We start from the raw sequence: 15,609 nt of genomic DNA, 5'->3' as shown, positions 1-15,609 counted from the left end.
AGGCAGCAACTGGTTCCCAAGACTAGTTTGGGGCATAGAGGACCAAAGTACATTAATTCCTGGAAACAATTGCTGACCTCCCCTTCTCAGTGTGTGAACAGTTCTGACTGAAAGTTATTCTATCTTTGAACACTCTTGGCTTTCCCCAGAGGTAACAGTGAGGGAGGTTCTAGGGGGTTTTGTTGTTGTTTTGTTGTTGTTGTTTGTTTGTTTCTGAATTTCATTCCATTTTCTCTACAGCTTTTCCCTTCCTTCCTTCCTTCCTTCCTTCCTTCCTTCCTTCCTTCCTTCCTTCCTTCCTTCCTTCCTTCCTTCCTTCCTTCCTTCCTTCCTTCCTTCCTTCCTTCCTTCCTTCCTTCCTTCCTTCCTTCCTTCCTTCCTTCCTTCCTTCCTTCCTTCCTTCCTTCCTTCCTTCCTTCCTTCCTTCCTTCCTTCCTTCCTTCCTTCCTTCCTTCCTTCCTTCCTTCCTTCCTTCCTTCCTTCCTTCCTTCCTTCCTTCCTTCCTTCCTTCCTTCCTTCCTTCCTTCCTTCCTTCCTTCCTTCCTTCCTTCCTTCCTTCCTTCCTTCCTTCCTTCCTTCCTTCCTTCCTTCCTTCCTTCCTTCCTTCCTTCCTTCCTTCCTTCCTTCCTTCCTTCCTTCCTTCCTTCCTTCCTTCCTTCCTTCCTTCCTTCCTTCCTTCCTTCCTTCCTTCCTTCCTTCCTTCCTTCCTTCCTTTTTTTTAAAATTAAATATGTTTATACAAAAGTGTCTTTCCAGATGCCTCAGTCATCCATCTGGACAGCCAGGAGTGGCTGTGATGCTGTGAAGGACTTACCCATAGCAGTCCTCAACTCCTGCACAGCTGCATCAGTTGTATCCTAACCTTTAATACCCTCTCTCTACTAAACAGAAAGAAGAACACACACACAAAAAATGTTTAAGTACCAGTTCAATTGAGTCAACCCAGCAATATATCAGTATGTCATTTTTACAGGTATTTTCCCTTTGGTCTGTTCAGAAGGACCCTGGAAGAGTACATCAGTGCAGATACCTACGCAGTCACTGCAAAAACTGCACTGGCACACAGTCTGGTAGGCCTTTCAAACAAAGGAAGAGGCAAACTCAGTAGTTTTCATAATTAGTATGGTTAAACATGACAATCACACCTAGAAAATCTGTCCAAAGGAATTATAATGTAGGATTTCCAGAGTCTGAAACAGAAAATTTCCTGTTTAGCATTTTACTGGATTGAGATCCCCTAGGGTCATATCTCCATCTCAGCTTACAGGTGACAAAGGCCTTGAAACATATTTTTGAAACAAAATTGTGAAGTTGTGCTGATCACAGCACAAGTCCTTGCAGAGCTATGCTGGCGTACAGCATGCTGAAGGAAGAACACATTACACAGCTGCTCGTCTGTGAGACAGGACCAGCACTGGATTAAGAGCGATTTACAGCTCAGGACTTTGGTGCCTATGGTCAGGAATTGTTTGGAAATGTCATATTTTCCTTTCATACTGGAAATATTTTAATTTACAGTATGTGTTTTCAGATCCAGACAGTTTTTAACTATATCTTAAAGGATGCTCATTTTACCAAGTTTTTATGTCATGACTGCGTACTTCTTGCCCAAACTCTGACGTGAATGTCCCTAGTGCAGATAAAAAGGTACAGACTGCTTTCATGTGACACAGATTACTGGGAAAGTGCTGAAGCAGACCAAAGAGTGGTTTATTGAATTTAATTAGCAGCCTGGGACTTAGTGGTTCATTTTTGCTTTCTGAACCACTTTTAGTCACAGTTGGTCTGTCAGTCACAGTGGGAAATGCAAGGGCTGTAGTCGCCCGTGGGAGGCTGGCTTCTGCTTTGGCTGCCTCCAAGGGGAAGGAATGTCCGAGTTCAGGATGTGCACCACAAGGAGAGATACCTCTTAAAGTTTCAACTCTGCAAACTTGTATGACCACGCTAGCTGTAATTTGCAGAGAAGTTTCCCATTCCAAAAATCGAAGCTGCCTGGAGATACCACAGCTTGGTGGGACTGTTACTTAAAATTAGAAATGGCAAAGCTGGGTTTTTTCCACCCATAAATGAAATAATGAGTTAGGAACTGTGAGGCTGAAAATGCCCTGTCTCCTGGGAACTTACAAAGTACAGGTGAAAAGTTTCACAATATCTAATGCCCAGTGAAAAAGCTTTATGAAACAAATACCTGCTTGTCTGTGACTCTGCAAATATTTGGCAGCTCCACTGAAATTACAGCATCATCTTGCATAAATAAAATAAAGGGAAACAGGTAAGTAGCATACAGGGGAAAGCATTCATTTCTTGGCAGACGGCTTCTTGATTTGCTCATCATTTTATTCCAGCTGTCAGAACAGTTGTTGCTACTGAAAACCATGGCCTGTTTTCCTGTGGCTGCGCAAGTGGGGCAGGATCTGCAAGACCATAACTTGAGCAGAAGGATGGGATTATTTGTCTTCATTTAGGGCAGAGCAGTCAGATGGTAAAGGACAAGAACAGAGCTCACTGTTAGAAGGTTTTCTCCTTCTGCTCCATAACATCACCCAGTGGGAGTCATGATATTTTGATGACATTTCCTAGGAGCAGCTTCTCTTCTCAGATCACGAGATAAGCATGAGTATAAATTGTGCATTTAGTTGATCATGCCATTTGACTTTTAAAATAATCTTGGCTGGGTCACATTGGGAAATGGATACTTTTCAGCTGAGCTGCTCTTCCCTAAACTGTTTTGTGCCATTCCATTCCACAAAATCTTTACTTTCAAGGTATCTGTTATCAGCCCCAATTATGTTATGGTCACTGGCTTTCTGTCCCAGAGAAAAGATGAGACTGATGCACTTGTGTGGGTATCATTCTGGAGGGAGTTTGCAGAAGCCAGGGGCCAGTGGTCTGCCCGATGTTTGACCTGGTTCAAGTATTTGCAGTTCGTAGCAACCATGAATAAATTTTGTTGGTAAAATCACATTTTAAATACTTATGGTTTAAGCTGACTCAGGGCAGGCTTCCCTTCTAAGATACCTGTGATTAAGTGAGGTGAAAACTGGTGTCATTGGAGAACAGGGAGTGGTCCAGTGATTGGGTGTTATTGAAGGATTTGCATGATTTATACTTAAATGTTGCTTTTGATGCTCACTTTCTATTTGATCTTGACCAAACTGAAGCAGACTCAGGTGCCTAAAGACACTTTAGTGTCTAATTTGTTTAAAGTCCAATGAAATCAGGAAGCATTAGTCTAAAATGCTTCAAAAGCCTTCTAGTTTGTTCTTTCACTTTCTCCCTTTAAAATGGAGATGAGAACACTTCTCTATCCACAGGAGTGGTGTGTTGATGCATACATTGAAAGCATAAGTGCTTGGAAACCATGATAATATCTATATGCTTGTCCCACTGCTTTCAAATTTAGCCCTTTATCAACTGTTTCTTTATTTATCAGTCACTATTACATGCATCACAATTTCCTTCTCACAGGCTAACATTAACATCCCAATGGGAGCATTTCGACCTGGTGCAGGCCACCCTCATAAAAGAAAAGAATTTACACCTGAGGAAGTGGAGGAGGTAAGTGAAAAAGATTTTTTGGTTTTTTTCCCAAGGAGAATCCCTGCCATAAAATGGAAAAAAAGCCTTTAAAGTGACCTTATATCTCTGCATACCAATCTTAGGTACCACAGTTGAACTTGCACTGATCATTCATGGAAATAAATGGCCACTTACTAACACTTCATGTATAAATAGTTCTGCTTTTGGTGCCAAGGCACCTATAGGAATATAAACTGTTTGCAAGGTGTGTAGCTCTGCTTTCCCAGCAGGATGATATCTGCTGTCAGGACAGGGAGCCAGGATTTCACCAGCAGGATTGGTCTAGATGGGAGCTGATGAGATACAGCAGGAAAAGTTACAGCCAGGCTTTGGAAGACACTGCTGCTGCCTGTCGCCCTGTGGGGTGATTTATTGTTACAGCTTGTATTGGAACAGGTTTTCAAACACAACGCTTTTTGGAAGGTTTATCAACAAGAAGGAAATGAATGTGAAGACACTTTCAAGTTAAAACAGAAATTCTGAACCCATTTGCCTGCCCAGGGGTGAAAATACTCCATTTTAGACCAAATTCTGTATTTTCATGCTTGCATTTTACAGGAAATGTTTAGTACTGAGTTTTGAATATAAAATCTGATTTATACCTTAACTAACATTGATCACAAAGGTTGTGACTAAACACAGATATCATATTTCTGAATTATTTTAAAACTTCTTGTTTACCATTAACTTCAATAATAAATGAGACCCTAACACCAACAGTGGAAGAAAAGGTAGTGGTAGATACTCCAAGCAAGATAAAAAAGATGGGTGTTCTTGGTTTCCTGTCCAGTTTATTTGGTTTGGATTCATAATCCTCACATGAGAAATCCTGCTGGGCCAGAGCTCCCACTGCTCCTCACAGGCAAGGGCAGGAAAAGCTGTGTAAGAGCCAATTCTTCCTTTTTTGTCTCAGTCAGATTTTTTTTCTGAATTTTGTTATATTTTGATATAAACAGTGCTCTGTTTACAGAGAACTTTCCTGAAGCAATCAAACCTAGGCTGACTTGGCTCTTAAGAAGATTTAAAAAACAAACATACAAAATGACTTTGAACATATATTGTGGCTTTCTCCCTTGGAAAGAAATCAAAGCATACCTCTCTGCAGTAATTAAATTGGTGAAGGAGTGCATGTTATTAGGCAGAAACTAATATAGCCTGTGTGAATTCTAGTAGTGTTCAAGAAATAAAATAAATGACTGGTGTTGATAATTACGTTTGTTTAGGTAATTGAATGTTGCTTTGTTTCTCGGCTACATGAATATTCTATATGAGACATTATGGAAGTTCTTGGCCCAGATTTTATGGCCAATACTCAACCAAACCAATGGGATTAAACAGTACAGAAACAGATCTTGTTATAGGATAAAAATGCTACCAGTGAACTTGTCATTTCAATTTTCTCATCTTCTTAAGGTTTGCCATAAGTTTTGCAATAAGTTTTGCCATACAGCTCATGATTTTTCAGAGCAGTTTTAGATGAATGCAACTTTTGCTAACAGTGCATAATCACTGCTAACAGTGCATTTTCCACAGAATTTTAAAGCCTTGGCATAGGAGATGAGAAGAATATGGATCTTACTCAAAGGGGTGGTGGAGTCAGATAGGAATGAGTATTTTTGAAGGTCAGTGGAGCAGACATGTTAACATGAAAAGAAATGGAGGGTGGGAAGAGAAAAGAACTCTTCTTCAGTCAGAGCATTCCCATGTTTTATTTTTTAACCCTTATGGTATATCTAAGTCACTCTCTGAGCTTTCTTCCCTAAAACTGAAGGCCACAGTCTAATCTCAGCTGTGTGTTGCACATGGAGTGAGTGATGTAGGGAGTGGTGAGGTCATAAACAGCAAACACCTGAGGCTGGAGGAGAACACTGACAGCAAATTGTGGAGCACAAAGTCTCCAAAATGCTCCAAAGCTTGCACCACTTGTTCTACAAGAGGAATGGTATTGCACATGATGTGAAATGGTATTTTTTACATAGTTTCTGCTATGTTCTAATAAATACTACACGGTTCAGGGAGTGCTTGCTTCCCCTGATTATTCAGATTAGCTAGGAACACTGTCAAAGGAAACACTATAAGCTCATGGCATCTTTGACTACTGATGCAATTTTGTGCATCCTTCCAAAGAGCTTCTGTATCAATTTACTTATTCTCCTGCTGTGCTTTGCTACTGCTTCAGGATGTTAGATCATTAAACCAGATATCAGGCAGTACATACAGTACCTGAGGCTGAATTACTGGCTGAGATATAAAATGATCTAGCAAAAACAATAGTAAAATACTATTAGTATTATCTTTTATTAATTGTGTATTGGCTAAAATGTGAGAAAAGATAATATAAGTCTACTGAGCCAAGAAATATAATTATCACTTCCTTTTTCTTATATCTGGTGATCTTAAGAAAGTCCTTAAAGATCAGATAGGAAGAGATGTCAGTTTTTTACAATACCTTGTTTGTTTGCCACTTGACATTGCATTCTTCATGACTAGCATGGAGTCCATTAGCAGAGGAAAAAAAATTGACAAGTAATGTTAGAATTTTAAAAATTAAGTCAAATATTAAAAATTGACTTTTCACAGTTAATACACCTTTTCAAGAAGGGTGGCTAATAAATCTAAATCATGATTGAACTCTAAAAAGCCTGTGACAAGAGGGCATTCACAGAGTAATCAAAAATCAAAAAACAATTTAATCATGAAATTATTTATAGAAAAAATATAAATTAATCTCTAAATGTACGTGAGTCCTCCTGCATGCCAGCTTTATAAAATACCCAACATGCTGGAACAGCAGTAAACTCCTGTCTGGAAAGCTACTCCTTCAAAACATTACCCAGTCTAGAGTAGAAGTACTCTAAAATACCTGCTCTACTCACCTAGAAGCAATAGTACAGATAAGGAAGTACCAAGGGCTGAAATACTGTGGTCCATTGGGAAATCAGCTGAGTTGCTCACTATTGTGTAATTGATGTTATTTAACTGGCACTTTTACAGTGTCAGCAAAAAAGCCGTGAAGAACTACCCAAATTCAAACATAAAGTGACAAAAACCCCTTCTGGTCTTGCAACTGAGGTTATGAAAAATTAAATTTCAGCTCATGCTGATCTTGCATGGAGCTTTTGGAGTCCATAACCTACTATCATAGCTCTTCTCCAGAGCTGCTGAAGTGCATGATGACCTTCCTCTCAAAGTGTCTGGCAACTGTGAAACTCTCAAAGGACTGGATGATAAAAATGGTTCTTCTACCTTTGAAGGACCTGGAGGTGCCTTTAGTTCTTCAGTCAGTTATTTTCTACTAATTTCCTGGCACTGTAAATTCTTACCCATTCTAATCCTCATTCATCTACAATGAGCATCTTCTATTCTTTTTAGACATTTTAGACAACAACCAGCAACTCTTCATGCCTCCACCCCATTTTCCACTGGGATTACCTTTAGTATAAAAACATCATTTCCTGTTTTTCCAATAACTGATCTATGCTCATGCATAGATCATTACCTTCCTGCTATTGCAGCAGGAAGGTCACTGGTATCTTTTGTGCAGAATGTTCCTGCTTCAACAGAGGAGGAGAAAGAGAAGAAAGTGCTTGCAGGAGCTAAGAAACTTCCAGGTCCTGCTGTCAACCTGTCAGAGATCCAGAACATAAAGAGTGAGCTGAAATATGTCCCCAAAGCTGAACAGTAGCTGGAAGAAGCAGGTGAGTAAAAAAGGAGTTTTCTGCATGGCTCTAGGAGAAGCAGCTGATCCAAAAACCTCTCTAAGTATAAAGATGGCTTTTCAATCACTTCAGTGCACCTGGAGTCCTGCCCCATAATTCAAGGAAAAAATATTAGAAGTCATAATTGGGATTTTCTGTTATTTCAAACATAGATCATGTTGGAGACTATAGCCAATGATATATGACACCCGTCAACCAGCCTGAAGTAGTCTATTTAGCATATTAAGATCTCAGTGTATTTGGAATATCGAAGCCACCTTAAAAATAACATATTGCTTCATAAGAACAAGTTTTGCAAAATATAGAACTTATAATTTTACAATCTAACTACAAATTAATGTTTTATATTGCAAATAAATGTCTTGCAGTGATGGACAAGTAGGTCAGTATTTTTAAAAAGCTCCTCTGGCACATTAGTTATTTGATATGAATTTATTTAGGTAATTCAAAATTGACATGCTAATGTGTCCATGTATTTGATCACACAAACATACCCAATGCTATTTGTGGCACTCAAGGACTTGCTGTAGTCCAGCACAGGAAGGACATGGACCTGCTGGAGTGAATCCAGGGCAGGGTCACAAAGGTGAAGAGAGGGCAGGAGCATCTCTGTGAAGGACAGAATGAGAGTGAGGTTGTCTGGGCAGATCTCACTGGGGCCTTTCAGTAAAGAGGGATTACAGAAAAGATGGGGACAGAATTTCTAGCAGGTCTTGTTGTCGTAGGATAATGAGTAATGGTTTTAAACTTGAGGGCATTAGATTCAGGCTAGATATAAGGAAGAAGTTTTTTACAATGAGGGTGATGAAACTCTGGACCAGGTTGGCCAGAGAGGTGGTAAATGCCCCATCCCTGTAAACATTGAAGATCAGGCTGGATGAGGCTCTGAGCAACCTGGTCTAGTGGAAAATGACTCTGCTTATTGCAGAGGGGTTGGACTAGATGACCTTTAAAGATCCCTTCCAATCCAAACCACTCTATGATTCTATGATCATTTTACTTGAAATATTCAGCACTTCAGTGCCAACTTCCGAATAATTTATATCTGATTTCAAACAAGACCCATAAGCCTCTGTTGTTTTACATTCTGAACCTACAGAAATTAATCGTAATTTCTGTCCATGAAATTGTCCTCTGATTTCCTTTGAAAAGCCTGAGTCAGTAAGGATGCATCAGGCAATTACAATGAAAACTCAGATGTACAGAGAAGTTTTAATACAAAAACATCCCCACCCTGATTACAGTAAGAAAAAGATAGTTGTGTCACATAATATACACCTGAATTGGTAGTTCTGCATACTGATTGATAAATCCTTTTTATCCTGAAGAGACGCAGAGGAGTTAAAGTTGAGCAGGAGAAAATCATCTGGAATTTACTGCACAGAAACATAAATGAAGAACAGAGGAGAGCAGAAAGCAATGCAAGGGGGTTCTGGGAATGCAGAAGTGCTAATAACCAGGCATCTTAAAAGAAATGGTGTATAATTTGAGTGAATTAGCCCAGAGCACACTGCATCATTAACTTGTTTTTTATGTAGAGCATAAATACGCCATTTGGAACGAAAGAGTGTCGAGTCTTTTCTTACTTTTACCCTGCTGTGTCATAATGTTCCTGATATTTTAAAGATGCAACAGAGTCTTTCTCTTCCGGAAACTTGGGGGGGAAAGATAACATTTTGTAAAATGTAACATTTTAGTCATTTCACTAAAGCACTGCCCAGAGAAATATGAATTTTTAATGTGAGGCTTTAAAGAGGGTTTTTTTTTCCCATAAGAGATATTTCGATGTAAATTTAGCCCCATATTTATGCTCAGATGATTGCTAATTTTAACATTCAAAAGTTTTTTAGTAATTACCTTACTGAGAATCTGACAGAAACATTTAGGGCATGGTTAGATGTTCACTCTAAAGTTTTCTAGAGAAAAGTCACCAAAGTAAAGGGCATCTTGAAAGCAGTGAGGTAATTACGAAGTAATTTCTGTCTCTGTCCTTCTTTTGATGTATTGGTTATCAGGTTCTGACAGTGATACAGGTTTCTAGATTTTGGGTAGTGCAGTCACAGGTCATACCTGGTAACTTAGTTTCTACAGGGGTTGCAGGTAAAGTACTGGAGCCTGTGAGTTTGGATGTTGTGTAGAACTAAGCATGTGCATGAATTCCATGTAAAATCGAGATGTAAATTAATCATGTGCCACATCCAGCAGCCTTGAATGATACTAAATCTAATGACTGTCCCCTATAAGAGGACATTCATCAGATCTGGTGTTTAAGTCACAGCCTGCAGCCTTGTATAAAATGTGATATTGTCAGAGAGCTGTTTTATGATTGATCATGCAAATCCAGAGAAGGTTATCTCAGTCTGCAAGAAATTCACACTTACATCTGCCTAAATCTGCTCCACCTGCAGGAAGGGGTTAGAGATCATCCTTTGGATGTGATTATCTCAAAAGAGTGGTGACCTGACTGGTCAATAGAATATGCCTGTGCAGAGTGTGTGCTGATAGACGAGGGTGTTCTTTAATTTTCACAGTTTGGAAATTAATTCTCTCTTACATCAGTACTATAATCTTCTCAGATAGTCACTATTGTGGGATTTCCCTTTGATATTATTTTTTTCTTTCTTGTGGTACTCAGTAGTAAATACCTACTTGAAACTGTTAGAATAACTCCAAATACTCTGGATAATGTCCATTATCCTGTGATCCTATAACATGACACAATAAAAAATATCAAGAGTACACTTCAACATGTCACAAATATCAAAGCTTTTACAACCACAGCAGTTTTTTCCAGCTTTACCTCCTGTATTGTCATATATCATGGTTAGTTTCAGTAAATTGCAAGCGAACATGATTAATTTTGGTTTAATTTTGATCCATGTTTTCTTGCTCAGTTTAGCATGCAAACCCAGCAGCAAAAATAAGAAACCTGCAAAGCAGCAGGTTGGTTCATTATTTGCAAACCCATTCCTACATAATTTGCACTTTAGAGTAACTTCTGTTAAATATCTTTGGTCTTGCTCTTTGCCAAATTAGGAAACTTGAATAGAATGCCAAGATCATAGTTGTGAGTATAACAGTTTGTGGGAGGAATGCAATTAGGGAGGTGTCATGAAGCTGGATCCACTGAAGGTCATCAAGTGCTCCTCAATTAAGATATTCCTGTAGTCATCCCTTATGGGGATCTGGTCTATCATCTATAATTAGCTAATTAGCATACTCTACTTGTCATAAAGACTTTTTTCTTTCATACCTGTAGATGATGCAGCCAGTTTTAATATACAATGTGAGCTATGATTCATTTCCCTTTTCTCCATTTACAGTATTTTTTCCTGCTCCCTTCACACCTGGACATTTCTACATGCACAGGAGTGAAGCATATGCAAAATCACATAGTAGCAAAATATCATACACTAAAAATACATGCCCTGTTGAATAAGTGATGGTAGATAAATGGGCCTGAGCACAAACTGGCATTTCACCTGAGAATATAGACAATGGCAGCCAGTTACTTCTGCAACCCATGTTCATTCTTCATTCTGTATCCCTTCAGCTTTGGTGTCCTAAAGTGTGGAGGGCTGTGTAACAAATCTTTTTAGGGTGAAGGGCCATGGAGTCTAAGTGCTGGACTTTGGTTTCAGAGCACCTAAACCTTCAGCTAAGGTGGTCTAGTTCTTTCCTCTTGAGGAAGACTTTCTTAGTAGAAGAACTTCTCAAAAGGCAAAAAGGGAAATTTGCTGTCTTGAAGTTACGAAACAGTCTGTCATGGACATAAGGGCAGCACTCCCAGCACCGTGTTCTGGTTGTGTTTGGAGAAAGGAATTGTCAGGATCCCATCACAACGTTGATGAGATAGTTTCTCACCATCTGATGCAGAACTTGCAGACAAATTGTTGTCTTTACCTGGAGCTCTACTGGGGAGAGTGGTTTGATTGCAGAAGGTAGTTCCATTGTCAGGTTACAGAAGGAAGGGAACTGTGTTTTGAAGGCTGAAGAACTGGCAAAAGCTTCCTAGGGCAGTTCGGCCTTTGCACTGTGCAGAGAATTCTGCCCTGCATAAAATGAGAAATCTTGTCAGCAGAGCAGCCTCTGAGATTGGCATCACTTGGGGAAAAAAAAGGGGGAAAAAACCCTAACAGAAGTCCTAAGGGAATAAAGGTCTGATATGCATACACACAAGATGTTCCTTGGTGTTGCTGCTAATTATTTACACTAAAAAATTTGTCAATTACCCCGGGGTAAAAATGCACATTGTAACTTTGCCAACTAAAGCTTTAATTGTAGTTCCCTGCTATGTATTGGCCTTAAGCTGCCCCTCAGTTAACAGCAGCCATTTACCTCTCCTGGTGTCCCTGCTCTGACACACAGTTTAGTGTTTGCACCTTATTCCTGTGCTCACATGGATCAGAGGGGTACAGTCAAACTGCAGTACAGTTACAAGCAGGGTTATTGCTTTTTTCTCCAGAAACACAACAGTGCTGTGCTAGTAGAGGAACTCAGACATGCTGTGAGCTCTTGAAAGAGCACTGCAGTTTTAGGAAAATGTGTTCATTTGATTGACTCCCAGCAGCCAAAGCTTGTGTGAGAGAAGGGAATCCTGCATCCAGAGGATGCCAAGATAGGTCAGATAAGATCTCCTGGAGTGGGAACTGAGGGGTGAAGAAGGAGGATATGCATCAAGAATTTCGGCAGGACCTCCTGCCAAAGTCAGAGGGGTCACTGAGGGGTCCCCTCGGTGTGCAAAAGTACCTAAAGGCAGGGTGCAAAGAGGACAAGCAAGGCTCTTCTTGGTGGTGCCCAGTGACTGGACATCCCCCAACATACTGACTGTGTGGCCTGTGTTAATTTCAAAGTGCTTCTTGTCTTCTTCTGTCTGTGGTTTCCTACCATCCTGCTGGTTTTGATTCAGAACTCCCAGACCAGCAGCACTCGAGGATTTCATGGCCAGCCATCAATTTTGTCAGGACCCTTCTTCTTAAAATTTTACCAAGAAACTAGGTAGTTGAAGGCTTGTAGGATTTTTTAATAGCATGTTTAAAGTTCTTTCAGTTTGCCTTCCAGGTTTTTTGAGTCTACTTAAGATGTGCTTTCAGACTTTAAAACAGAAGAGCTACAAGTTTCTTTTCAAAGAGAAAAATGGAATGTCCAGGACATCATTTAGTATCAGAGGAACCTTTCCAATCCTGTTATCTCACTGGGAAAAAAACCCCCAACAACTTATTCATGTTTTTGCTTCCCAGAGTTTCTGTGATCAGAAGAAAAAATCTAGTTGTCGTGGTTTAACCCCAGCCAGCCTCCAGGTGCCACACAGGCACTCACTCACTCCCCCACCAGTGTTGAGGGGAAGAGAATTGGAAGGATAAAAGTGAGAAAACTCATGGGTTGAGATAAAAACAGTTTAATAGGTAAGGCAAAAGTCATGCAAGCAAGCAAAGCAAAGCAAAACAAGGAATTAATTCCCAGCTTCCCAAGGGCAGGCAGGAGTTCAGCCATCTCCAGGAGAGCAGGGCCCCATCGCACATATCAGTGACTGGGGAAGACAAACACCATCACTCCAAACATCTCCTCTTCCTCCTTCTGCCCCCCACTGTACACTGATCATGATGCCATGGGTCTGGAATATCCCTCTGAACAATTGGGATCCCTGTCCCAGCTCTGTCTCCTCCCAACCTCCCACACACCCCCAGCCCCTCGCCGGCGTGGCCGTAGGAAAGGCAGGAAAGGCCTGGGCTCTGTGTAAGAGCTACTCATCAGTAACAAAAACATCTCTGCATTATCAGCCCTGTGTTCAGCATAAATCCAAACTTTAGCCCCATACCAGCCACTGTGAAGAGAATTAAGTCCAGCTCAGCCAAGCAGCAGAGTTTTCTCTAAGGTGGCCTGCAGCTGCCTGTGCTGAATTGAGTCTCTACCCCCGGCACAACGCTGGGGCCAGCCCCAGCAGTCAGTCCTTTGCCAGTCAGGGAGAGATTTCCTTCTCTTTCTCTACTGAATTGTGGAAGAGAGGGGAGAGAACCGACTGAAGAGAGTCTGCTTTCTAGAAGCTAAGAAAGCTTGAGATATGTGTTAGGAGGTTAATTTTGCCGAGTAAACACAGTGCGTACTCTTATAAACCAAAATACTTCTACATAAACTAGTTAGGAAAAGATTATACTTCGTGGTTTTGAAAACAGACTAATAACTTCAAAACAAGCACTGAAGAATCAGAAAACACTTTGCTTCAAAGCAAATTACAAAACAGATGCTTGTATTTTTTCAAAACAAAAAATATGGAAAAAAATCTTTTATTTCCAAACTGTATATTCAAGCAGAGCTTTTTTTAAATTATTATTACTGGAAGAGAGAAGCACAAATTAATAACTTGAAGAAATCTCTCCTTAGTTTTAGAAGATGAGCATGTTACTTACTGCTCTGTCTACACCATAAACAAGAGAGTTTGCAGACACGTGGAGATGAATAGGCCTCTACAGAAAGACAGGAGAAATGTCTTCAATGAGCTTCTCCTTTTAAAACATTCAAACATTAATACCCTTAAAGTAACAAAATAGTTCCAATGCTAGCAATGTGCACCCCCAAATCTCTGCTCTGTTCTCAAGTGAGAACCATTTCTGGAAGAAAGGTCCAAGAGTTTTGTTTGAAAGCTGAAAATTTTTATAGGTCACTGCTATTTAATAACTGCTTCCCTGTGGTCGTTCTGTTGATTACTTAGTTCTGAGTGTTTGTTAGACTCTTTATAAAATAACCCCTCTCTTTTCATTGGTGCTGTTCATGACAGATTTTCATAAAAAATAAACTTTACACTCAGTTGCCTGAGTGAGATGCAATTTCTGGGGTGACATCCCTCAAAAGAAGCTCAGAAAGGCAGGAAGCCTCCTGTAGATAGCAGATGCTGAGGGGTCAGAGAAGTGTGAAGAAGGAATAGTCAACAGGCTTTTTCTTGCTTATCTCTGCTAGATGTGTTAAGAGTTAGCCCATGAGCTACAGCATCTAACAACAGGTACCACTGGATTGCACTCTTCCTGGAAACCTCAGAACAGGATATCAGGAATCCCTAAAACTGCAGTTATTGCTGTGTGAACAGGTCCAAGTATTTAGGAGAAAGTCCTGTGACTGGAAAGACATCTATCCCAAGTCATATGCATATAAATCCACACAGAACTAGTTATAGCCAGGGAGCTGTGGGCATTAGAAACTGGAGAGCAGGAACAAGATCATCCTGATCTCTGTTAGAGGGGTATGAGTGCTGCTTCTCTGTTCCTGGGAACTGTCCTGCCAGTGCTAGGTTTGCCTGGAGCAATCAGACACTGTAATGACAGAAATCATCAGAAACACAAAATAATAAGCTATTCCAGAAATTCCCACCTTATAAAGTTCAGAATGTGTTCAGCACAAGGTTTTCAAGTGCTGCATCAGAGTGAAAAGGCTAACTGCTTTGGAATACATGAAGTGTGACTTCCCACGTTAGTAACAGCTCAGATAGTTTTATCAAATCTACATAAATTGTAGCCAATTAAGCTGACAGTATGAGCTGAAATATCTCAGCTCTGATGTGATAATCAAGCAAATTTTCTTCTAAATTTAGTGCCTCATCATTTTGTTTCATAGTTTTTATTCATTTCATTTGATAGAGGACTACCTAATTATGTTCTCAGAGCCTTGTGCTTAAAACCCACATAAATTACTGCTCTACTGTACTTTGTCATCTCTTGCAGAAGTGGCTCGATGTGGCATGAGCCTTGAGACCCCTGTCCAGGAGCAGGCCATCTGCAAGTGTCCCAAGCCTTGTTTTGTACTCAGGACTGCACCTGCTTCAGCCACCAAATTGCTCCTGGGGTCTTCTTTTAAAAAACGTAGCTCTTCTAGTGCCCAGGCTACCTCTGTTTCACACTTGTTTGCAAGTTTCTTCAGAAAATAACATTCTGTAGTGCCTGAGCTCACTGTGTGTAGGTAGAACATTGTATGTAGGTAGAGCTCACCACAACACTGATCCCAAGATCCAGTGCCCTATTGTCAACACTGCTGAGGAAATACTCAGCTTCCAGTGTTGCTGGGTTTTTCTGACCCTATCTGCTGCTGTTTTAACCTCATAATTCCCCTTTGATTTGCCAAAGGAGTCTCAAATACACTGTATTTCCATGTGAACAAAGGACACAGCATAAATGAGCATTTTCCTGCTGAAATACATGTTATTTTTACTCTCAGTGTTGGCCATAATTTATCTTTCAAATTTGATTTGCTGTGGGTTGTAGCTAGCTGAAGGGAGACTCAGCTGAACTAAACTTTGCTTCAGCTTGGGAACAAGTATAATGCC

At 40.2% G+C, this 15,609-nt stretch overlaps 1 protein-coding gene across 1 annotated transcript in view; it reads left to right on the top strand.

The window, feature by feature from the left end:
- The window catches only part of SMPX (small muscle protein X-linked), a 40,503-nt gene that overhangs the window by 5,503 nt on the left and 19,391 nt on the right, over nt 1-15,609 (top strand). The window contains exons 3-4 of the mRNA XM_063393571.1: nt 3,469-3,558; nt 7,124-7,277. Of these exons, the coding sequence (XP_063249641.1) occupies nt 3,469-3,558; nt 7,124-7,264 (231 nt within the window). The 3' untranslated portion in view covers nt 7,265-7,277. The remainder of the gene's footprint in view (nt 1-3,468; nt 3,559-7,123; nt 7,278-15,609) is intronic.

The sequence above is a fragment of the Prinia subflava genome, chromosome 3, assembly GCF_021018805.1.
Source record: "Prinia subflava isolate CZ2003 ecotype Zambia chromosome 3, Cam_Psub_1.2, whole genome shotgun sequence".
Lineage (NCBI taxonomy): Eukaryota > Metazoa > Chordata > Aves > Passeriformes > Cisticolidae > Prinia > Prinia subflava.
The sequence above is the reverse complement of the archived record's forward strand: the minus strand, read 5'-3'. Positions and strand labels throughout refer to the sequence as shown.